General features: G+C 34.9%; 1 protein-coding gene and 1 long non-coding RNA gene across 3 annotated transcripts; both read right to left on the minus strand.

The window, feature by feature from the left end:
• Positions 1-6384: 6384 nt before the first annotated feature.
• LOC107228028 (inorganic pyrophosphatase) lies at positions 6385-19596 on the minus strand. Of its 2 annotated transcripts, XR_006903704.1 has the most exons (9): positions 19310-19596; positions 13963-14198; positions 12681-12767; positions 12432-12495; positions 12245-12307; positions 10361-10574; positions 8244-8353; positions 7604-7734; positions 6385-7520 (listed from the first exon to the last, which is right to left on the minus strand). XR_006903704.1 is itself a non-coding variant. In XM_015669373.2 (8 exons), exons 1-8 carry the CDS (start codon positions 19500-19502, stop codon positions 7489-7491), a joined length of 999 nt encoding a protein of 332 aa, XP_015524859.1. In that variant the 5' UTR covers positions 19503-19594; the 3' UTR covers positions 6385-7488. The 2 variants fall into 2 exon arrangements, 1 of the variants encoding a protein (XP_015524859.1); XM_015669373.2 differs by lacking the exon at positions 7604-7734 and having other exon boundaries at positions 19310-19594.
• Positions 8363-10354, minus strand: LOC124293835. Its single transcript, XR_006903705.1, has 2 exons — positions 8678-10354; positions 8363-8591 (listed from the first exon to the last, which is right to left on the minus strand). It is a non-coding gene; the product is annotated as an uncharacterized LOC124293835 (long non-coding RNA).
• Positions 19597-24349: the final 4753 nt, after the last annotated feature.

The following is a 24349-nucleotide window of genomic DNA, read 5'->3' on the forward strand; positions in this document are numbered from 1 at the left end:
CTCGATAGCGAAGCTGTAATATGTATATGATTCGCAATTGTTCTAGTGCGTAGGTGAAATTTTTAGTTACAAAATCCGAAGCTAGATCTACTATTTTCATGAAAAAATGCGTTGGAACTTTAGAAAGCACGATAAAAGAAACCTAACTCAATCGATCGAATTACTGAATCGAATCGAATTAATTATTGTTTACAATTGACTCATTTTACGATTTCTGTATACTTTTTCAGCGATTAAGTCTGTATAGTAAAATTTTCAAAATGATTTTACACTCAACACAAAATGAGAAAATGCACACGAAACGTTTACATGACATTTTCTATTCCTGTTGTTGATTTCACGAAAACGTGCAAATTGCAGAGACGATCTTGGAACGTGGGACCTTTTTAAGATGTCCAACAATAAGATTGACTCATATGACCTGCGAGAAAATTTCTAACGTGTTGCCTCTACATACATGCATCGCACGAGCATAAACATCTCTTTCCTTGCTTTCATCGCTTCATCATTCATGGCTGCAGATTCTTGATCTCACACGCAACCTTTGACGCAGATGCCACGGGTGCGATTTACAAAGTTTCTGGCCTTTGAGAATATTGATTGGCCAAAAAATTGCATTTTTCACTAAACTTCGTCTGATAAGTATTTATAAAATTAGTGTAGTCGTAAACAATGAAGACCCCTAAGAATACGAAAAAAAGGAACACTGAAATTATAAACAAAACTTGGATCGTTTCACAACGCTGAAAAATAGTTGAAAATCTAGTTGATTCCGTCGAGTTCATTCTATCGACAGCTTTTTTATTTACAAATTTACTGAAAAACATTTTTAACTTCCCGCTCCTGTTTTGTCGAAGAAACAAAAATATGAACAAGTAATCACGCTAAAAATAAATAGTTGAGTTTTCTCTAGACCTCAACATTTCATAGTCTAGAGAATCATCTCCGGCCATTTTTTGATAGACGTCTAAGTGTATGTCGTGTGTGTGATCAATTTTTGTCCGATGATATCTCGCTAACGAATGAACGGATTTGGATTTGGATTTGACCTTAATCGACGGTGCTTTTCTGAATTTAGAACTGATTAGATTTTGGATATGATTAGTTCCGTGGTTCCCGAGTTATTTGAACAGCTTCGTAAAAAAAATAAAAATTATGATATCTCGAGAATGGATTAATGGATTTTGGTCTCGATCGGCGCAACTTTCCTTATTAGCTTATCGTTTAAGTCATTTGATTAGCAAAACCAAAAAAAAAACACAATTTTATTTGTTTATAGCCGTTGATGAATAAGAGTGGGGTCGTTTGCAGCACTAGTTAAGAGTTAAAAAATTAAAAAATTCGTCATTACAAATCCGATATAGCGAACCAAATCTTCAAAAAGCCATGTAGTTTTGATAAAACGTGCACGTATGCAAGTTTTTTGCGTTGCTAAGTTCATGGTATAAATGATATGCAAAATGCAGTAAAATAAAACTTGAACAACACGTTTTATGTCATTCACATGTTACGTATAACGAACGCCTATTTTACCTCTCTGTTGCATTGAACTGATCTTTCAAAAATACCCCTACCCTCTCGCCCCCATAGATGAGTATAAATAGGTATAAGTAATAGATAAAATCAAACTGGTTTACTTGAAAATGGTGCAAATACGTGCAAGATTTTTTTTATGAAATACCTACAAGAGTTTCCTTCAACATCTCACGTTAGTTCCAAAGAGGGTCAAAACGGAGCCACCTTTGTTTTTTGCATTTTCTTTCCATAAATTATCACATTTGAGTTTTCTGTTCATGAACATTCCTACCATTCTCGTACAATACAATTTTCAGTTTATTATACAGATTCAAGCCAAAATTGTAAACGAAGCCATAACGAACTAGCTGGTACTTACTGGTTTTCGCGTTTACGCACATCAAACGAGAAATGTCGGACAATTTTATATGGCATGTACTTCTCTAACTATTTCGCAATGAATACCTGGTATTCATACGCGTCAATTAAAAAATTGAAAAATAAACGTTTGGACAACTTTTTTTGATTTCAGACCGCTATGCATCGTAATGTGGTATCCGAGAAAGGCCATTACATTTTTCGTCGTTTTGAGGAAAATTGAAGCGAAGCATTGATATCCGAGCTTTTGTTTATAATTTCAGTATTGTGTGATTTTCTTTTATTTTGGAAGAGATCCTGGTAGCTTACGAGTATAATACTCGGATAAATACTCAACGTATCATTCTCCCGAAATTAAAATTAGCTTAAGTTAATATAAAGTATCAACTTCCAGCTAACAAAACTCCTCAATCTACTCGAACAGCGAACTTATAATTGAACGAATGAATTTTCGAATTTACCAATTCCTATTTCTTTGAATTTTCGACATTGTCCTTCACATTTTTATTCAACATTATTTTAAGTTTATTCCTGACGGTCGACTGTTCGTTGTTTCCCATACCAACGAATTATTGTTGATACGTATGAGATGCATAAAAATCCAAAATACATTAGTCCTAAAATATGAGTGCGAACACAGTTTTATTGTTTATACGTAATGACGACGATGCTACCGGATTAGCAATTTCTAACAGCTGTAATTCAAAAACGACAAGTTTCTCATAAAAAGCAAAAAACATGTCAGTCGCAGATTTTCACGAAAAAGACATTTGGGTAGCCTATGGAGCAACAGACCCGAGTCACCCTGTATATGTGTATACTTTTACAGAGGAGGATCCATGCATACCCGTCACCCGATTGCATGTGCCATTGCCTGATACATTTCGTACGCATCGTCTGTCAAAATAATTACAATACTTGTATTTTGGGTGTAAAAAAATATTCTTGGACGGTTCTCCGCTTCGAGTAGCATTCTTTGAAAGTTAAATAAACGCCTAAACACGGGTTTGTCTCTTGTAGAAAAATCCTTACATCAAAATCGTATCCGTGATCTTTTTTAGCCAGATACTATCAATACTGTTCAACGAAATATATAATATCAAATATTCATCAATTTTATCATTTTTTTAACAAAGCTTACTTTACATAAAACAAACTCATACGGCGAGATTATGAGTTCAATGAGTAGTTCAATTTGTATGGGGACTGATGCACCGTGTTGGCCGCATAAGTACTGATCTAATTGGAAAGTATTACTTCTTTCACGTTCTATCTTTGTTCCTATCTGTTAACAGAACAAGAGTGATTTTAATTGAAAAGTATTAGTATAAAATAAATACGGCTGATATGACTCAAACGCCAATCTATGTTTTGATTCGCATGATTTAAATCACTTCAATCATAGAAAAGTAAAATCGGTAGGTTATAATTTCAGTTGGATGCAAAAATTTAGTCATTTCCACATCCATGTACCACCAAGGAGATAGTGAAAGTTGGCACGGTAAGTGACCGACTGCGAATGCGTAGGATAATTGAACTCTATTGGTCGGTGAGATCGTAGCAGTGATCGCTATGACTATTTTAACCTTCCGCTGTCATCTTGGGGTCAGTCGTGACCCAAGGGTTTTTAATCGAGGTTTTCGTAACTTGAAAGTATTTGCCTTTTCAAAAATTTCTTACTACCTTAGAATTAAAAATTATTGCTGCGACCTTTTGTATCTTATACAAGACAAGTGAATACCCAAAAAAAAAAATTCAAGCCAAAGTATAACATTGCTTCGGTGCATGACCTCAAGGTGCCGGCTAATGGTCGAATTCCAGTATTCTAGTAGTCCACTATAGTTACATAGCCAAATAACTCTTTAATGCTCCGGTAATGCAGTACTTCGGTTATGGTAAAAATACTACTGAGATGGAAATTCATTACTCCGATACTCCGATAGATGAGTACTAATTCTTTACAAAGAGTCACGAGTTGGTTTCAATATTGTGTAGCTGGGTGGACGTCAAACGAGGATTCAATTCCACACCAACTTCGATTACGTAATTTTGATAAAACGATACTAGTGAAATATTCCTTGAACAAAAAATGAAATATGAAAATACGTAGATGAAATAAAACCCAATGAATATTTTGTTACTACTAATTGTTATATTGGGTATTATTATGACTTACGCTAAATATTTACGCAAATTCCATTTTTTCATAAGGTTGAAGTTCGTAATGTTAACGGAGAAAAATATGGACGTAAATTTGAGTATCTCCAAATATACATATAGGGGAGGGCCGGGGGGCCGAAGCTGGTAAGCAGAGCGTTTGGCTTTGAGTTTGGTTTGAGTTTGGCACTCAAATATTTCGAGGACCAACTATTAAAAAATTTATTCATATAGAATGATGATTATCAAATATTGTAACGATGATAGAGGCATTAAAAAATTTAAGAACGACTATTTTCATTATTTCATATTCCGCGCTTTTTGTAATCAATATATTGATTATTCCTTCAAGAAGTTATATAAAAAATAGTCAAAAAGAAATCTTCTGTTGTGATCTTATTTATTTAATTAGATTAAATAAAAAATAGAATTGGATGTTTAAAAAATTTAACTTCTCCTTTTATTTTTCATAATACAATTGTGTGAATGATAATTTATAGCTACATGTAATTTCCCTATGAAAATCATCTCATTCCGCTGACAATCTAGTGCCGTTTAAACCATCCGAAGCACAAAGAGCAATTTCATATCTTTTGATTTTTGGTTATTTCTAATATATTTACTGTGAAATTATACAATAAAACCTATTGATTCAGATTCTATACCGTTTAAACTTATTATTAACATATTTTAAAGTCTCCCATGGTCAGGTATGTATGTATAATACACCAACAAGTTTAGGGTGCCTATCATGCCCGGCCCTCTCCTAGAATTTTAAGAATAGCAAGAATACGGTGAATCATTACTCTGACAGCAAATAAAGTCTACCTTCATTTCCTTCCATCCCACAGGTCTTCAATGGATGCCATGAAACAATTTTATTTTTATATTGTAACGTTTACGGATTTTCCGGGAGCGGCAGCTCGTGAAAGCGATAATGTTACGTGAGTTCACTGCTGTGACTAGTAAATTTTAATAGGTTTTGATAAAATAAAAAGGCCTCCTCTGGGAAAGGGACAAGAGGATTTACGTTATGCCCAGTCCAAAACACTCTGTGCTACTTGATCTAAGTGATTTTTACGAACTCGGGTACGAATACCGGTGCTGTATTCCTCCACCGAGCCTGCCGTACCTGCCATTGTTTTGATATTCGAATCTGCAGATTAGAGATATTAGCCGTGACTACCATTAGACTCGGTGCCATAAAACAATGCCCTACACCTAATTCGTTTCACCGTAGCTGATAACTGTGTTATCGAGATACTTACCGGTATGGTCAGATAAAGAAACAATCCTTGCCAAACAAACGAATGCACGCTGTGCATTCGCAACTATATTGTATGATAATTAATGTTCCGAAGAAAATGATACAAAGGAAATAATGAAAAACACAGATGGTTTCACAAAAAAAATAAAATAAACTAAAATTAAATTATCTCGAAGCTAATTTCCTTCTTGTAATAATCTTTACGCTATTCGCTCCCTAATTTATGTGCTCGATTGTCTGTTTCTTGTGATTAAGGTTTAACCCTCGCTTCGAAATTATGTTTCTGGAGTTTAAATATTGCAATAAACGGTTCCTTTAACTCGAATTATTCTACAATATCGTTTCTCGTTTCTAGTTTTAACTTTAAATGAATTAGTCAAAATTATTTGAGTCTAATTAAGTTGGTCCGTCCGTCGTCGTCCGCGTATGCCTTATAACTTTATGGGTATCGTACTACCCCCAGTACGTTACAATATATATCTTATATCAGTAATGATAAGCGTCAACTCTACCTTATCAGAGCATCTATATCGCAGTATCGTTATGTTGCCTTCGGGAGAAGGGTCCGGCAATGTTAATGGTCGTCCAATGTTATGTAGAATATGTACACTAAACCGTATAAAAAACGGCTATTTTTCCTCAAACAATATTTTAGACATGAATTTTGTTTTAAAAAAAAGCCGACTTTTTTTGATACAGTCTAATTTATACTCAACTTCATTACGAACTCCAATAATTAACACTAGAATCTAAATTTTATGTCGTAGTTTACACAGTAAGTGCCTGAAGAACAATGTATTCTAAATTAACATTCGTCTAGTTCTATAAGTAAACGGACCGGAAGTTTCTTTTTTTTACATACACATATATATTGAATAGATCAACACTGTCCTTTCACATAGCACCTAATTTTCTAGAAAATAAATTTCGGTTAATCCCCATTCAAGTAATTCGCCTTAGATACGATTAAGCTACTTGCTTGGTACAATGCTATACACTTCTGAAATATCAGCCAAATAGAATTAGGTGACCTGAAATGTTGGAAGGGTGATATTGGAAAAATGAAATACTTGGAATAATTGAGTTTATTTATTTATGAAAGACAAATATCGTATAACATTCAACAAAGGAATAGCTAACCTAATGGAAACAAATGACTGCTAGACACAGCCACTCGATCCTATCCTGATCCCACAATTATACTGAAATAAATAAATAACCATTGACCATCATTGAAACTAATGATAGAGAAAATATCTGTAGAACTTTAGTATTGATAAACTCTCCACCAGGAAGGTAACAGCCCAGTCTATTACTGTGTACTTTTAACATTGCAATAATTCTTTTCCCGATTTTTCTTGTTTTAATTGGTGAGGGGGGGGGGGGGGGTCAATCGTAGTGTCAATTCAAAATGGCACCAAATCCTGCTGTTGCATATGTCCGCCATTCTGAATTTGATGAAAAATGGTTTTTCTTGAATAACTCGGCCATTTTCAAGTTAAACGAAAAATTGTAAGCACCAAATTTGTGGGACATTTAATTCACTAAAAATTTGATTATGTTCATTTATGTCCTAAAGTTCAAAATAAACGAGATGATGCAATAGTTTTACTTAGCCACTTTTTTAGGTTTGATTCAAAACTATCGATATTAGAAGAAAAAAACTGCAAAGACCAAAGTTGTAGAAAATTGAACTTCCTACAAGTTCGGTCTTTACAATTTTTTGTTAAAATAGAAAATGACCGAGTTATTTAGGAAAACCCATTTTTCATCAAATTTGGTCACCACGTTGAATTTACACTACCAGTGACGCCCGCCCCACCTACAACTTTTAAAACAAGAAAAATCCAGAAAAGAATTAATGTTATTTCAGGTTGATTATTTGGACATATTGACTGGGCTATAATCAAATGTCAGTGAATGAGCAAGTATGGGGAAGGCGTGTTCTGTTATAATACAATTAACCAGTAACAATACACAAAAATTTTCTCAGGATTTTGAAAACTATGAGTCAATATAGAGGTACACTGAGATTGTCTCATGCTAAACCTTCTTCTGCATAAAACATTCTAGTGAATTAACAATCTGCAAGGAATTACATATACATTTAAAATCCTTCGAGGCATCGTTTTGCAAAGTGGAAACAACATCGGAGATGAACCTTCTATGCTTCACTTCAAATGTATGTAATGCCACTTATCAACTGAAATCAAAGATCAATAAACAAACATATAGACTTCTTCAGTAAAAAAAAGTACTGTATCAAATACGGAATACCATATTTACATCAAGTTTATTTTTTCACACTAGGTAACAAACGTGAAGATATAAGTGATTTGGGAACATCAACAGTAAAGCTATGGAATATTATAATTTGTTTTTCAATTCTTCGACTCTCACGAAATAACTCTTATCCGCTGAAATGGAAAACGGGAATTCATGTATAATAGCAAACAAAGCATATGAGCTCGTGTTCGAATTAAATCAATATATGTTCAATCGGGAAAAAAACGAATCAAATTATCGAATATGTCCGATCAGATGGCGTTTCTTCATAGATCACTCCGTTTGTTAAATATAGCCATCATCAAAAAACATAGTCGCGAAAAGATAAAATAGATCAATTCAAAATAATGTTCAACTCACTGCAGTATGAATATTCCCGACAACTTTTTTTATGATTCAGGCGTGTGTCTAGGTGAGGAAAAGTATAGCAATAACAGCGCGTTGAATTTAATATTCAGTCTTCGTGCAGGCTATGCCAAAACCGAACAAAGAACTATAAATGTATAATGCAGTAGGAATTTCTATTCTTTTTGTTGCAGAATAAAACAAAACGATATCATTTGCTGACTCGTAACATTTTGACACGTATGAAAGGTGAAATTTATTTATTTTTATTCAAAAGCTTAGACCAAACACTTACCAGAACTGTCAATGGGTGGTGCATCTCCAGCCTCAGGAGCCTTTTCAAGTACTTCCTCCATACTACTAACAGTAGTTTTGAAAGGACTGCCTTCTACGCTTACATTGGTGCTGCAACACGTTGATTGTTTTTTTTTTTTTCTTTGATTCTTCAGTTTATTATTAAATGAAAACTAGCTATCATTAATTTGCAGCAACAAACATTACAGGCTTTCCATTTCACCTGATTTATATTCAATATGAGCCTGAAATATTTTTGTTCTCAAACTTTATTCTTTCATGTGCCAGCAATAAAGTTTTGGAAAAACCATAATTGCGTTACAGAAAATTGATTTTAATGTTCTTCAACCTAAAATGATAGAAAACAACATGACAAGACATGCACAAAACGTCCCCAAGTGGTTGTATGTCCTAGTTTTTGACATTGTTTGATACCTGATGGACATAAGACATAAGCATGAAGATTTGCTTAATCAAGTTCTACTCTCTGCTTCCAAGATTTCATGTCAGGAATTATTTCGCAAAAATACAGGTAAGAGACACCTGTTGCATAAGTTGTGCATAAGCACCAGCAATCTCCACATATACAGAGCAATACAGTAATTTATGTAAAAGAAAATACAAGGCTGAAGCTAGGCCAGAATTACGAGCCAAATGTTCTAACGTTCACTCGAATAAGAGAGTAAAATACAAAAACCAAAATTTTGTGAAGTACCTCAAATCCTCATACTTTTATAGAATTATGAGGATAAAACTGAACTGCAATTTTCTAATTCCACAAAGTTCAACGAGTTTGGCTGTTAACTCTGGCTAGTAGTATCAGCTTCATAAAAAAAATGTATTGATCAGAATCTGGAAAAAAGAATCTTGCGCAGCTTATTTGCACCAATGATGGTGAATACGAATTAAACATCGCTACCATGTAAAAGAAATAAATCTAAACTAATTTGAACAACACAAGCTAAAATATCTACAATTTGATTCAAGGTTTTATAATTAAAACACTTAAAATTATTGGAATCTAGCGTTTTTGATCAAACTCCAATGTTCTTGGACTTATTTTGTTTAACACGAAACTCTGCAACAATCGCCTGAAACTTTTAAAACTGGTTATCTCTAGAGTGAATAAAAATAGATTTATGTAAGTACAATAGAACAAATGTTTGTCAGAACTAACTTTAGTGCGTTATAATTATACTACTTTGTAAAGATTTCTTAAATGGTTTCAGACAATTTGTAACGATTTAGTCAGTGAGTAAAACGAGTCCAAAAACGAATAGAATCTGAAGCAAAACACCAGAGTATAGTTACTCTGAACATTCCTATTATAAAAACTGGTCTAAAATTTTTTATATTTTAACTTGTGTTCTCCGAATTTATTCATATTCATTTGTGCTCACTACAATTGGAACAAACACAAACAATGCTGGGGAGTTTTTCAATGGTTCATTTTTCTCCTTTTCTAAATTTTTGATGGTATGAGATTCTATTGAAAAATCTAATGACATCTTTAGCGAATTATGTGTTGGTGAGTAATACGTAGTCATTTTCCGAATTTTCTTTTTTCTTTTTAATCTTGAAGCTCGATTTTTTCATGCTTCAAAAAACATGACCTTGCAATAGGGATTTGGAATTTGATGTAAAAACAAGAACATCCAATGGATCGGAAATTATCATTCAAAAAATTCAAAATTTAAATATAACATATCTGTTGAAACATAGAAGCGCGACCAGATAATTATTTTCTTATGAATTTCACACGTTGTCACGATGAACGTGTAATAAAAAATGTCCACAACATTAAATGTCTCCCTTTAATCATTATTCTACAATTTAAATGGGGAATCCAATTCAACAGATTGATTAATCGAAAATTTCTACTTTATAACTCGAGAATTCTCCGGAAGAAGGTTGTAGTTATGACTAACAATATCTAGTGAAAAATGATTACACCATCACTAGCATAACCAACTATTTTACTTTTTAGAACATGATAAGCGTCATAAAAATCAAATCTACGTCAACTCATTTTACAAAATATGATGGATTACACAGGATGCACGATTCAATATTACATAAAATATCTTCAATCAAATAATCATTTCCTCAAATACTCACCAAGCAATACCACCAGCTGGTGACTCTTTTTTTATGAGGCTTTGCCAATGCTGATGCACTTCGTCAATGACATGTAATGCAAAATCCTTAGGTTTTGCTTCTCCATTGAAAGCAAATTGATTTTCTGGTTTACCATCAGGAATCTTATATATTTTGAACCATTCTATGGTTGCCTTCAGTAGCCCAGGGAAATGTTTCTCGATGTCATTAACATCTGTAAATACAAAATTTGAAGATAAGACCACATATATAGGGGATGTATTCCATTTTTGGCACATGACGTTTAGGATGCACAGTCACAGAATTCGGAACCCTTTTAAAATTCGGTTTCCCGTCATCACGGAAAAGTAACGGCTCCCAGTTGCAGCTCTTAAGATCAAAAAGTTAAAAAGATATCGGAATTCCAAATTTTTACAAAAATGTTTTTTCGACTATCTTTAAACCAGTATGTGGTAAGTTCTTACGGTTCAAAAATAAAAAAACAAATAGTGGTTTTCAATTGTACGAATATCACTTTTGCAATCGTGTCAGTGTAGAGTTTCTTCAAGCATCGGTTGAGCTTGAAATACCTAAAGATATGTCGTTACCCATTTCTACTAGCACAGCCTAATATTTTTTAACAAAGTTCATTTGAGAATACGTCTCCTATAACCATAATTTAACTACACTTAAATATACGGTACTGAACGCATAGAACTCATAGAAATCATATGTTGAAACAAATTATTTTCAAAGAAAACTTCATTTTGACTATCAGCTGTTAGCTCTGCATTGTGAAGGGTATGATAATAATACTAATAATAATGATAATAACATCAACAACATACAATAACGATAACAACAATAACAGCAATAATCGCTCGAGACCCACCGTACCCTCTTGCATATGTCCCCATTAGCTGAAAGCTTGATGTTCAATAGAAACACCCACATTCGCACGAGGGATGAGGAAAAATGTAGAAAACCTTGCCCAAGTGTAACCGAACTGATTGTGAGTTCAAACCTCATCTTTCCGATTCGGCACATAACTTACCATTTTGTGTTTAATCGCTTTATACCAACAAAATGTAAAAATTTTTTGTGCTTTACTCAGTAGACTATCGTTAACAGAAGTTACTAAAAATCAAATGAAATCAATTAATGATCGAATTCAACTTTACACATTTCAAGTAAAATGCAACTTACTTCTATTGTTGGTTTGGATGACGTCAGAAATAACTAGAAGACTGTACATTAATTTAGACATTTTTTCTCTCTTATAAAATAGTTAAAAATAAAAGAAAGGAGAAACCAGTCTCCAAAAATTGTAAATTATAATTGTTATACGTGGAGAGGCCTTTAGAAAAAATTTGGGTCAAACAGGAAACATTTTTTGATATATAAAGTGCAAGTATTCGTTGAAAAATACCTGGATTGAGACCATTGAGAAGTAGACATTCTGGCAATTCAAAAATTATCGATACAATACCACCACAAAATTTCAGAACCTCATTTTCTGTCAAATTAATCAATGTTAAAGGCTGTAATTGGTGTTCGGTTCTCCCGTAGTGACTGGGAATCAAACCTTAATTGAACGCCAAATTTTGTGACTTTGTGTCCAGTAATTGTGCCTAAATAATTAGTTAGTCACGTCTGTAATCCTAACGTCAAGTAATCACATCAGATTTGTATTGATTTGGAGGGATTTCATAGCTTCTCTGATTAGCTGAAGCGGCTAGCTTCACGTTCACTAATCTCCTCACATTCTCGATACATGAGGCGATTCACCCTCTATAGGTATACACTTCCAAGATAAAAATCCATCACATGATCATTTAAGAACTATTGAACTTATTGAATTAAATGTCAAGTGATAATCAAAGACGAATCAATAATGGATATTACCATTTAACTGGTCAGCCAAGGGATCATTAACATCGATGGTAAGAATTTTCCAGTCAGTTTCACCTGAAAAATAGATTTTACCCAATGCAATAAAGGTAGAGGCTCCGGCAGGTTACAGAATCTTTTTTAGATAATGTTTGTGATTTTTATATATATTAATATGTACTATATGCAAACATTGAAATACCTTCATCGATTAGTGCAACAGTACCAAGCACCTTGACTTTCAAAACCTCACCACGCTTCGCTACCTAAAACAAACAATCACTAGATAACGAATTGTTTTATTGGTCTGCATTAAGTCTAAGATAAGGGAAAACGATAAAATCTAATCCAATATTATTGTACGATTTATGTCATATTTTCACAATATGTACATCTCTCGTTTTCTTCGGAACAATTATGAAACTCTATGAGAGTGCACAAAATTACTTACTTTGTAACCAATTTCAAGGACATCTATAGGGTCATTGTCACCTTTGCAGCCTGTTGCTTCATCCAATACTTCAGGATTTTCCCACGTCTGAAATCAAGTTGAACATATAAAAGCATTTTATTGAGAATTGATAACTAAGTCACAATAAAATGATGTTTCAAGATGGCATTAAAATAACGATTCAAAATAGTTATTAACCTGGGTTAGATATTTGTATCCCAACTAATTTTAAACATTACTACTAATCTCTGACTAGTATAATATTAGAATCCAATAATGCCAGAAATAAGCATTACTGAGCTTCGTAAAATAGAATTTTATGAGGGTCGAGTTCAAAATATCAATGCTACGATTCATTTTGAGGGACAATCATCACCTCCCAAGCTTACAATTAGTTAACTCTGAAATTCAGTCAACTATACTATATAACTATATACTGTAATAAAATAGTGTTTATATTCTGCAAACCCAACTACTTTAGTCATTTTAATAATGCAGAATAAGATTGTTCTCAACATTTCCTTACGTTAACGTTAGTAACTTCAAGCATGTCAAACTTTCGACATTCACTAGTGCAGCAATTCACTCATAAAAACTAACATGATCTATTTTATTTAATAAAATTATGAGGCAACGATTCACAGAAGGGATGGACTTTGCACATTTTAGTAGGGCAATTAATAATTGTGCTTTGACAATGTTTACACGAACTTCAGCACTCTAATAATCCAGTAGTCATTCTCCGTACAAGTTTGAAGTTAGTAATGTTCGCATGACGTAACATTGGAAAAAAAATCATTAATTTTCAATTCTAGAATAACTTTGAAAGAGTTGGGTTTTCAAAATTTCAGAATTTTTTGCTTCACTATGACTTACTAAATTTTAGATAATCCTAAAGTTGCAAAGGAGGTAATGATTTTTTCTAAACATGAATTATTACAGTAATGTTATTAGCTTCAACCTCATTCTTCCGCAAGGGAAGAGTTTGGATGACAGATAATATCTGATCTGATTAATCTTCACCTTGAACTGTAATCAAGGCTCAGTTGTAATCAGTACTGTCTTATATCTTGCCTGATAAGACTTGCAAAGATTATGTTATTAACTGAATGGTAAGGTTTGAATGAGTGACCTTGCCATAAAAGAATCTGAGTCTATGAGCAGTGAATTACAATCTGTTACAAGGCAATCCAAACTTTTGCCCCTTAATTATATTTATGCAGAGATGAAACGAGCCTAACAATTTTAGTTTCACTTTGCAAGTTCCTGGTTTAAACTGTACCTGTGGAATGGCTCCATAGTTCCAAATGTAGCCGTGATGAGGGAAACAATTTGCAACAAACCTAAGTTTTCCTTTCTTAACATCCTGCTTGATTGGATTCAATGTTTCCTTCAAGCTTATCTCCATCTTGGCATTCGTCCATCGAGGCACTTCTACTATCATATTGAATATCTTTTTTGCCTCATCAGCGTACAACGGTATGTCGTGTAACGGAGAAACTGGTCCTTTGTCATTTTCTACACAAAAATTTAAAATAAGTCAATTTTGTTCTTTCCTTACATTTGTTATTTCATGTGAAAATGGCAAATAGTGGAGGCTCTATAGTATAGAAAAAAAATTGTGGAAAAGAGCCTTTCAGGAAATTACAACTCTGTATACTATTTGATAAGATTAAATATGATATTATGTGATGTGACACAAGGTATACACTGTATATCCAGAGGTTATTTTAGTACAAGAGTGTATGAGATAAAAGAATACGTGATTGTGTGGATAACGATTTTTAATTACCTTACACAAACATTATTCAATAATTTACGCCTACCCTGGAACGTGGCTGATGTTAGTAACATTAATGTAACGAAACATCACTGAAGAAATCATTATTGCACAATTTAAGAATAACGTTCAACGAATTGCCTTTTCAAAGTATAAGTATGTTAGATTTGTCATAGTTGACTAAATTCCAAACAATCCTCACAATACAACGTAAAGATTCTTCCTGAACATGTATCGTTATAGTAACGTAACCAACTTCATCCTCATTGGTAATTCTCAAAATAATTATTCTCCTCGTATTTGAAAGGTATCTTCACCACAGGGAAATACAACGCAAAATCTAAAACTAATCTATATCCAAGGGCAAGCATTATAGCCACATGTAGAGTACGACTTTGTCTATAGATAGATACATAAAAGTGAAAACAATTGTACGTTAGTAAGAAGCAAATATTTGATCGGTCACAAGGTTACAGTATTCTCTTGCTATGTAGACTGGTAGAAAAAAAAGGGTTCATTTCATATCAATTCAACCACCTCCCAAACTTCATTTAGATTTATTATCATGAAAAAAAATATGAGAATAACCAAGTTTGTTTAAAATCACTTGGCAGAAAAAGCATTTATTTTGAAATTGCATATTTTTACGTGTTAGATTTCTTATGGTAATGTCTCAGAATTATTTCGAGGATTATTGGGCCCTTTCGCCTGGACAAAAAATCAGAAAGAGCACGAAAAGCATTTTAAAATCTCTAAAAATGTTATTTGTAACAATAATGGTGAATGAAACAAAAAACGTCCCCATTATGTTACAAAAGTGAATAAGAGAAGATTCGAATAACACAAGGTTGATGTTTTTGATCTGATTCAGATATTTTTGACCTTATTTCACTGGCTAACCCGATCCTCATAGATTCTCTAGGAAATGTTCAAAAAATCTTACATTATAGTACACTTACTAATAAGCAGTCATAAATTAGGATCAAAAAAGTTGTCAGAACCATTTTCACATTTTATTGACATTTGAAAATCAATACTTTCACAAACTTTTCATATGAAGCAAACCCTCCTCCCCCCTATCAACATTTGAACTATTTTATTTTAAGAAATGAAATCATTCTGGAACTCTCAAAAAAACTTAGACAGAGGCAAGATCTTTCACTAAAAACCAGAACCAAGTTTTTAACCTGAAAGCATGTTTATAAAAATTTTCGGAGTTACTGAGTTTTGATTATGGTTACAAAAAAAAACGCACTTTAAGGGGGTCATCTGGTTTAATAGGTTCAAAAAATCGATTTTTTTTTTTTTGCATAAATTGTTCCCTTAATATGTCTAGAATGTGGAGGTAAAGTGATTTTTCGATATTCGAAGCCATTATAAAGATACAGCAGTTAGAAGGAACAGGTGTTCGGAGCGTTGAGCGGAGCGCTTGGAGGTCGAGCCTATTGTTCTCTGTCAGCTTTATACCTGAGACCCTTCTGGACAAATAATTACTTATACAAGTGTAGACAAGTTGAAACATATTTAGGAAAGTATTTGTGTAATGATTTATGTAGTGAAACTTATTTTAGTCCTGGTTTAACTTCGAAGAGCACATCTGCGAAAAAATTTTTTGAAACACATGATGGGTTCAAAGTTATTTATTTAAAAAATGAGTGGTAGAAAAGGTATTTCAGAAAATAATGTTCACCCTGGTCGTTCTAAAAAACGACAGATTGCTGGAAACCGTTTAACAAGCCAACAAGATACAGGTTATACATAAGCTTCGGCTGAAAAACTTCAAGGCGGCATGGACATGGAGGTTTCTGTTACTTCAAACTTTGGGTATTGTATTTTAGAGTTTGCGACAGTATTTTTCGCTATTTCCAATACTGTAATATCTAAAGAGTGTGAAGATGATGTGTCTTTCGCGCAATCTAGCCATCATGGCTTAGGTTTTAAAATAGTTCAGTCTTGTAACTGTGCAAGACAGAAAGTTATAAACTCGGGCCCAATGCTTCAACATGCAAGTGAAATCAATCGTCGTTTTGTATTTGTCATGCGGTTATTAGGGATTGGTCATGAAGGTGTAAACCTTTTCTGCAGTCTTATGGATATTTGTTCTGGTATTTCGAATTCAACCTATTACGCACTTCTAGAAAATATACACATAGCTTCATCTACAGTTTGTGAATCTGTGTTGTCATTTGCTGTCTCGCAAGAAAAAACGATGAATGAAGAAGCAGGAAACATACGTGATGAGTTGACGGTATCGGGAGACGGTACCTGGAGAAAACTAGGCTTTTCATCTTTATTTGGAGTTTCTACATTAATTGGGAAGTATACTGGCAAAGTTCTAGATGCTATGGTCATGAGTAGTTATTGCACAGCGTGTAATATGTGGAAACATAAAAAAAATACAGAACCAGTGAAATATGAAATGTGGTATGAATTTCATGTACATGAATGTACCATTAATCATACTGGAAGTTGAGAAAAGATGGAAATTAGTGCTATTGTACAGATGTTTGCAAGATCTTTGGTTAAAAATGAAATTAAATACCTCACATGTATTAGTGATGGGGATTGTAAAACTTTTAGAAGGATCTTAGATTCTAAAACGTACGGAAAAACTGCTGTAACGAAAAAAGAATGCGTTGGTCACGTCGAGAAAAGAATGGGAACAAGACTCCGTGGTCTCAAAAAGGGTAAAGATAATAAAGGGATAGGCGGAAAAGGAGCAGGGAAACTGACTGATAAAGTCATCAAAGAAATGACTAAGTTGTATGGACTAGCTATTCGACGACGGAAGAAGTGGGTGTCCATTTTTTCGAGGCGGTTGTCTTCAGACCACTATAACTTTAATTCTACTGAATATTTTTAGCTAAAAATTTAACTGTACATTCTTGAAATATGTATAAATAAATGGTAAAAAGTTCAAAGTTCTATCCCTTCATTGGTCTTTACAAAAAAATCCTAAAAAATGCTCAAAAATCAGGGCGTCAAACCAGAGGACCCCCTTAAATCTTAATAATGTTCAAACTATTCTCATAAGGTAATCATATGAATCAAATTGGTCATAGCATCCAATAATTTTGGTGGGAAGCATTGCCTTCCTGCTTCTGATTTCACCTCAGATTACTTCGCAATATACATCAAAGTATCATGCAACTATCGAAAAACAGTAAAGGCATTGCAGCTTTCTCAATGGCATATGACATCATCTATGTGCCGGTATTATTGATTAAGAAATGATTTTTTGAAGAATTTTCACTAAATAAAGTTTAAAAGAAGAAATTCTGACAATCCGATAAAACACCATTAACCTTTCGTACTGCTAAACAATGTGTATCATTATTGGATTGTTCACAAATTTTTAATTACATTAGGTATATTCTATAAATGATCTAAAGCACTTTGTATATCAAGGACACAGCATCCTTTTAAATATTTGTGAACCCCCCTTTAAACGAATTGTCTTCAAGAAAGCTAACAGTTTGTAACAGATAAATAAGGAAATATCTCGAGGAATCGAACATCTATATTTGTCAGCAAAAAGCTTTTTTTAAACAAAGCTGTGGATTTTTGAAATCATAAGGTATCAAAATTTCTGTGGCGTGACAATTGAACAATATCAGATGCTTCTTTGGTAAGAAACTGGCTGAAGTGTGATCAACATTTGATAACCCAGTATTAAAGAGAGGTTGAAGTCTACGACGTTGACGTAACGAAGCATTTAAAAAAATTCCTAGTGAACAACTTTAAAATGTAGTAAACTGTCAACTGACCACAAAGCCAGTTTGGAACAGTTCTATAAACCAATTCTAAAATTGCCGCACAGCAACTTGAAAAAAAATATGATTCTTAATCCTCAGATTCAATTGGCAGATTTATTAACTCTTACATAAGGTGAAATTCCAAAACAATTTTTAACTCTTCAGCTTCCGGAAACAAGCCCTTTTCAGGATCTTTTTCTGACCCAATAACTAACAAATCTATTAATATATTCAGGAGATAAGATCAACAAAATTTGCACACATTAGAGTTATGATAATGCCTAGAAACCTTGAGAATATTTAGATTAAATCATGCGTGAAATCAGACTCCAAGTCACTAAGTCATTATGACGTATTTCTTTCGATTAATGTAGTTTGAGTGAATCATTTGTCTAACTATGCGATGAAGAAACTTGCAGAAAAACCACGGTTGAAACTGATAGTGAAATTCCTGATCAGTTACTTCAGCGATACTAAACATATGGAATTATATGGTGAAATTGATGAAATCAAGCATGTGTCCGTTGACATTTAGTCGGCACTACTTTCCTTTTACATAATTAGGTATCTATTCCGTCAATCTCGCAGATATCTGTGAATAATCGAAATAACTCATTCCGCCATATGAAAAAGTCTAAATGTCAAATTCCATTCAATCGTACGGCTGCAGCAACGGTAGAATACTTGAATATTGTTATTCAGAAATCTTGAACATCTTTCCGGTTTAAAATATGTGGTCATGTCACGTGACCTAACGCTACATCACATAGCACGTCTATACATATAAAAAAAAAAAAATACGTATACCGCGTATACCGCAAAGCGTGCGTGGGATAACATATTTTTTCGAACGGCGCGAAAAGTATCACAGAGAATGAGGGATATTTGATACTACATAATGAATGAACGTTATTGCCGTCACGAACGTGCTCAACGGTCAATTTACTCTAATCATTTTACAAGAGTTATCTAGGAATCGACCCTCTGGGGTTCAGGGACCATCGCACAGCAGTCGATAGGTCAGAGCTAATACGGAGACGGGAAGAACGCGGCATGAGATAAAGTGTAAATGGCTCGGAGAGTTGACTACTCACTGAAATATATCCTGTAATTCGTCGTGTTTGGTGTTCCCTTCTCAACCGTGGTATAAGACATGTTGGTTTGAAAGGCACGCTTCGCTGCCGAACTATGCGGCTTCATACAACGACCGACACTGGCCAAACTCATGGGAATTAGAAATTTTCTCAAAGCGGCCGACCGCAACACGTGCAGCTCTACGGCGGTCATAGTGACACCTGGAGAGTTACAAGGAAACAAAATACTTTGGAGACCAACACGGGCCCTCCAATCCGCCGATAAAGATAACAGTCCCGGTTATACTAACCGAGTCATTTTGATATTGCGTCGTAGTGTATTGGCGAATTCGACTCGCAGAAAAAGTGCAGTCCAAAGTCCGCATTCGGTACGCACTTTTGCTGTGAGTCCAATTCATTATACCAGGCGGACTTCTTGAATGGAAGCGACGCAAATGACCAAATGAGCGACCTACTCATCTCTGATATCCGAATGCAACGACCGTTTGTTTCATTGTTTATGACTATTCCATAACACTTCTACTTAAGTGTGAGAATCTTGTAGCCAAAGGATATCAAATAACCAACCATTTGAAACATGACTAAATGAAGTGTGACTTTAAAACTCATCAATTAAAGGCCAAAAGCCTATTACTAGATCCTCGCATTACAGACAGCTATAATATCATTGTACAAGTACCACGGAGATTAGAACCGTATTACAGACAAACTATGTTACACCATATAGCCTTGGAGATAGAATAAAACTGTGATACAATAGATATACATATAACCGATATAATATAGAGCAACTAACGCTAGGTTACATTGCCGTAATAATCTATAAAACTAGCGATTGTGGAACCTCTATAACCATGCATACAAATTATGAAACATGTATTGTAGAATCCTTTCGAAAACAACGTATTGTAGACAACGCTTACGAACGTTATGGAGGCAATGTAGATATCTAATGTGGAACCGTATCGAACGCTACCTGGAGATTACATCAGTAACACTATGAGTAAACCACTGAAGGTAAGCCAACTTGCCGGATGATTTTGTATGGTTAACCAATGGAATATCAATTCAAAACAACGAAAAATATAATGATGAATCCATTATTATAATAGCATCAAACCCTTCAGATGATTAAAATTCATACCGCTCTGGGAATTAAACGTAAAAATGTACAAATCGTCAACTCTTTACAAAGCTCAGTACAATTTCCAAAGAGGTGACCTGAATAGTTGCAACGCCGATTAACAGGCAACCAAAAAGCACAAGAGCAATCCTCAGATACCTTACAAACCAATCTAACTCGAGTAAGCATATTAGCCATCAGAGAAAACTATACAGAACATACATAAAAACTTATCCTAAGATTCTTATCTAACCAATTCCTCAAATACTTTACTCCGTTAAATACAATACGAATACCTGAGAATAATCACAGCAGTAGGTATTTAAAGTTAATATTAAATCTGTAATCATATCTGCTACGTACTCACTATTATACCTGTCAGATAATTAAGCAAATAAAATATAACGCTCTCAAAATAATATTCAAATACACAATCAATAAACCCTATTGTGTCTCCAGTTAGTCGTTAAAGCAAATGAAATATTCCAGTGTATTTATGTATTCTTGTCATACATTAGAATATTCTGGAAGCAAAACTACGCACCTAATACAACGCGCCGTTGCCTCGAGAACGCTGACGCTATGGTGAAATCAACACCACCAGAATAGTGCGCGTAAAGCTTGCACGCATAAGCGAACTGATACAGCGAACTCGAGCATAAGCGCCTTATGATCAACGACCTATGTCCACGCAACAAGAGATTGCTTAGATCTGAAATCCTGAAAGAAATGAGGATGTAGCGCTGTTGTCAGGCCGACTGTTCACCTGGCACCAACAAGTAGTTCACATGAAGCTCACACTAACAGAACATTAGTGCACAGAAAACTCGAGCACACCTACACCATGATGGATCAGCAACAACAAGTAGTGCACACAAAGCTTACATGCATAACACACCAACATAATTTTAAAAAGTCGAGAACTGCCCTGGTTATAATTCTTAAAATGAGGGGGAAGACATACTGTTGTGGCGTAGAGATTTGTGGGGAAGGGTCAAAATCTACTGCTATCGATCCCTATGGATACGAGCCTCACGCTCAGATGCACTCTCTTGGTTCCTATCTCTAAATTTGCTATCTTCCTCTCTATACAGTCTCGTGATACAATCCTCTTGCCGCTTGCATTCTGAATTTCTTTTACAAAGTTACTCTACCGAACGTAACAGTAAACTTCACCTTGCCGTTTTGTTCTATTAGATTAAAATACAGTACTACAATTTGTATTTGATTCTCATTATAAAATAAATTCAATCTAAGTAAAATATTCTGACATATAAAATTTGTTATTCTGCAAAAATCATCACTACATCGATTTGCTCATCAAGTTTCAAACAACTTCAAAAGATAAGGTAATTTTATTCTTCAATCCTACGATCATTCCTTTCCTCCGTTATCCCAACAACGCGATTGAACATCCAGTGTCCACTGCATTTCAATGCTTAGTCGGTACTTGGTGACCCCAAAACTACTGTGCGTCTAGCTGTATCTTCACGATTAAATGTACTGTCTAACTTCTGCAATTATCGGAGAGTGCCTTAGGCCAGGTCTACAATCAGTCGTTGTCGGTGAGTCGTCAGTGATCGTAAGCCGCTGCTGGAAGACGTAAGTCGCTAGTAGCTAGTCATCAAAAGCAAAATGGTGTTCTATAATGTTAACGAAAGTGTGTAGCGGTTGTTTTGTTAAGTAATCCGAGAAGTTCTTGCATAACCTCTCGTGATAGCATACTTAAACTGGAAGTGAAAGCATTTTCTTTTGATTGGTCAGTCTGAAGCGACAATCGGTGCCGCCAAAGATGGAGGATGACCATCTTGCACTCCAGCAACCGTCAGTACCACGGTCTTACATACAAGTCTGGAAACTCCGTATCTAAGACCGTGGCTAGGAGTGACTCACATATTGAATCAATTTGTAGTTTATGCTCTCGGCACTGTGTCGCTATCGCTACTATATGGTAGGGCCGGTTAGGCTTTAGCGCGCTTGCGCCAACAGAGAAATTTTTTCTATCTCTGCCGCTCACAGGTAACACGGGTGACCCTACTAGCTTACAGCGACCCTTGCGGCCAATCTAAGAATTATTGAAAGCGGACTCAATAAGTGAGTCGCCCCCCACCCCCAGAGTTTCCATACCTGTCTGTATGTACGACCGTGGTCAGTACTTTTCAACACAGCGTTGCCAACCCTTTGGTGACAACAGGTCATACTCGAAGTGAAACTGGACCGTACTTTGAAATTTCAGGACCGTACAAAGATTTCGTGGAGTATATTTTTGTTCTTGATATTTTATGGTCGTATAATTACCTTGATTTTGCTTCTTTTCTCAAGGACCAGATAGGTTCTAACCACATTATTGACACTTTTATGTTCAAGAATATTAGATGAAACCGTTTTCTTATCGGAGTCGATTATGCCGTAAAAAAATATTATATTTTCGTAATATATAAAAAAATTATTTTACAAGAAATTTAATAGCATATCTTGCACGAATATTCTTTTTGGCTCATTTGATATTGGTTATTGAATACTTATAAATAATTTTAAAATACTTAACCAAATTATTGGCGTTTAAAAATCGTCAGTTTATTGTTCTGCACGCGTATTCTTTGGCTTTGACCTTGTAAAAGTTGACCTCGTAGTGTGTACGCGTGACCGCGCATGCACGACTAGACGAAGACAGAGCGGTCTCATATGCAATTTTCTCTTTCTATTCCGCTATCGACTTCTCATATGAGTCTATGACCCGGTCACGCGGTCTATTCTTATAGGTATGTCTATGAAACAGAATGTTATAATATGCGGAGACCGGACGGATCTACCATTCCGTAAAAATACGACAGAATGAAATTACCGGAACGTGGATTCTAGTGACTTTTCTGTCCATTCCGTTCCGTCATTGCGTATTCCGGCGATTCGGCCCTACATGGGTCGGCACCATAATCGGTTAACCTGGATTGGACTGTGGGAAATCGTTTTATAACTGTCCCTATTTCAGTGCTATTGCTCTCTGACTATTGTAGCAAAACGGCGCACAACGGCAATTCATAAGTCCAAAGAACACCTGGGGAATTATTACGGTATTTCACTTTTCACATTTCCCACCTTCCAAGCATTCTGATTGCTTTGCTAAATTTAGTCAACCAATGAGAATGCTTGGATGGTAAGAAATGTGAAAACCCGTAATAATCCCTGTGACGTCGGAACGGTACCTAGTGGAAATCTCCAGATGTTAGACACCGGAAACATTCACACGCAGTTACAGCCAGACTCACATCAGTAGTTTGGGTCACCAATTACCGATTAAGTATTGAAATACACCGGACAACGGGCATTCTGTCGCTCTAGTCGAACGAACCGAAGAGGGAGAAATTGTTGGATAAAAGATTTAATTTGGCTTACCTTTTTGAGAGTATTCTGGATGCGATGACTTGTAGATTGGTGAGAGGTTTTTAGCGAAATAACCGACTTTAATATTTGGATATTTTGACTAACTTGGTTTATTTTATAAGTTTGATATTTAATAGTCACAAACGCAGAGTTACACAGTGTAAGATCTTAGACTTAGTATGAAAAAATGGAGTTGAAGCTCGCTGAACTTTTGGGCAGAGTAACGTTGTATGAAAGTTTTAATGCAAAAGGCTAAAGGATTTTACCGCGAGACTGTACCGGAACTAGATGACGAATCTGGAGGTAGAAACACAAGAGAGCGATCGAGTGATCGGTCGCCCTTTTTATAGGGGTCGATCGTTGCGCAGAACGATCCCCCTCTTTAGTTTTTTGGTCACCTTTGCGCACCTCCCCTCTTTTCTAGGAATTCTAATTAGGGCACGACATCTTTGCCGCATGCACGCCTGTGATCTTAGTTCTTTAGCTATTACTATATTGTAGGTTTTTACGTATGGTATATCGCTGCTTGGTGCGGT

Source organism: Neodiprion lecontei, chromosome 4 (genome assembly GCF_021901455.1).
Source record: "Neodiprion lecontei isolate iyNeoLeco1 chromosome 4, iyNeoLeco1.1, whole genome shotgun sequence".
NCBI lineage: Eukaryota > Metazoa > Arthropoda > Insecta > Hymenoptera > Diprionidae > Neodiprion > Neodiprion lecontei.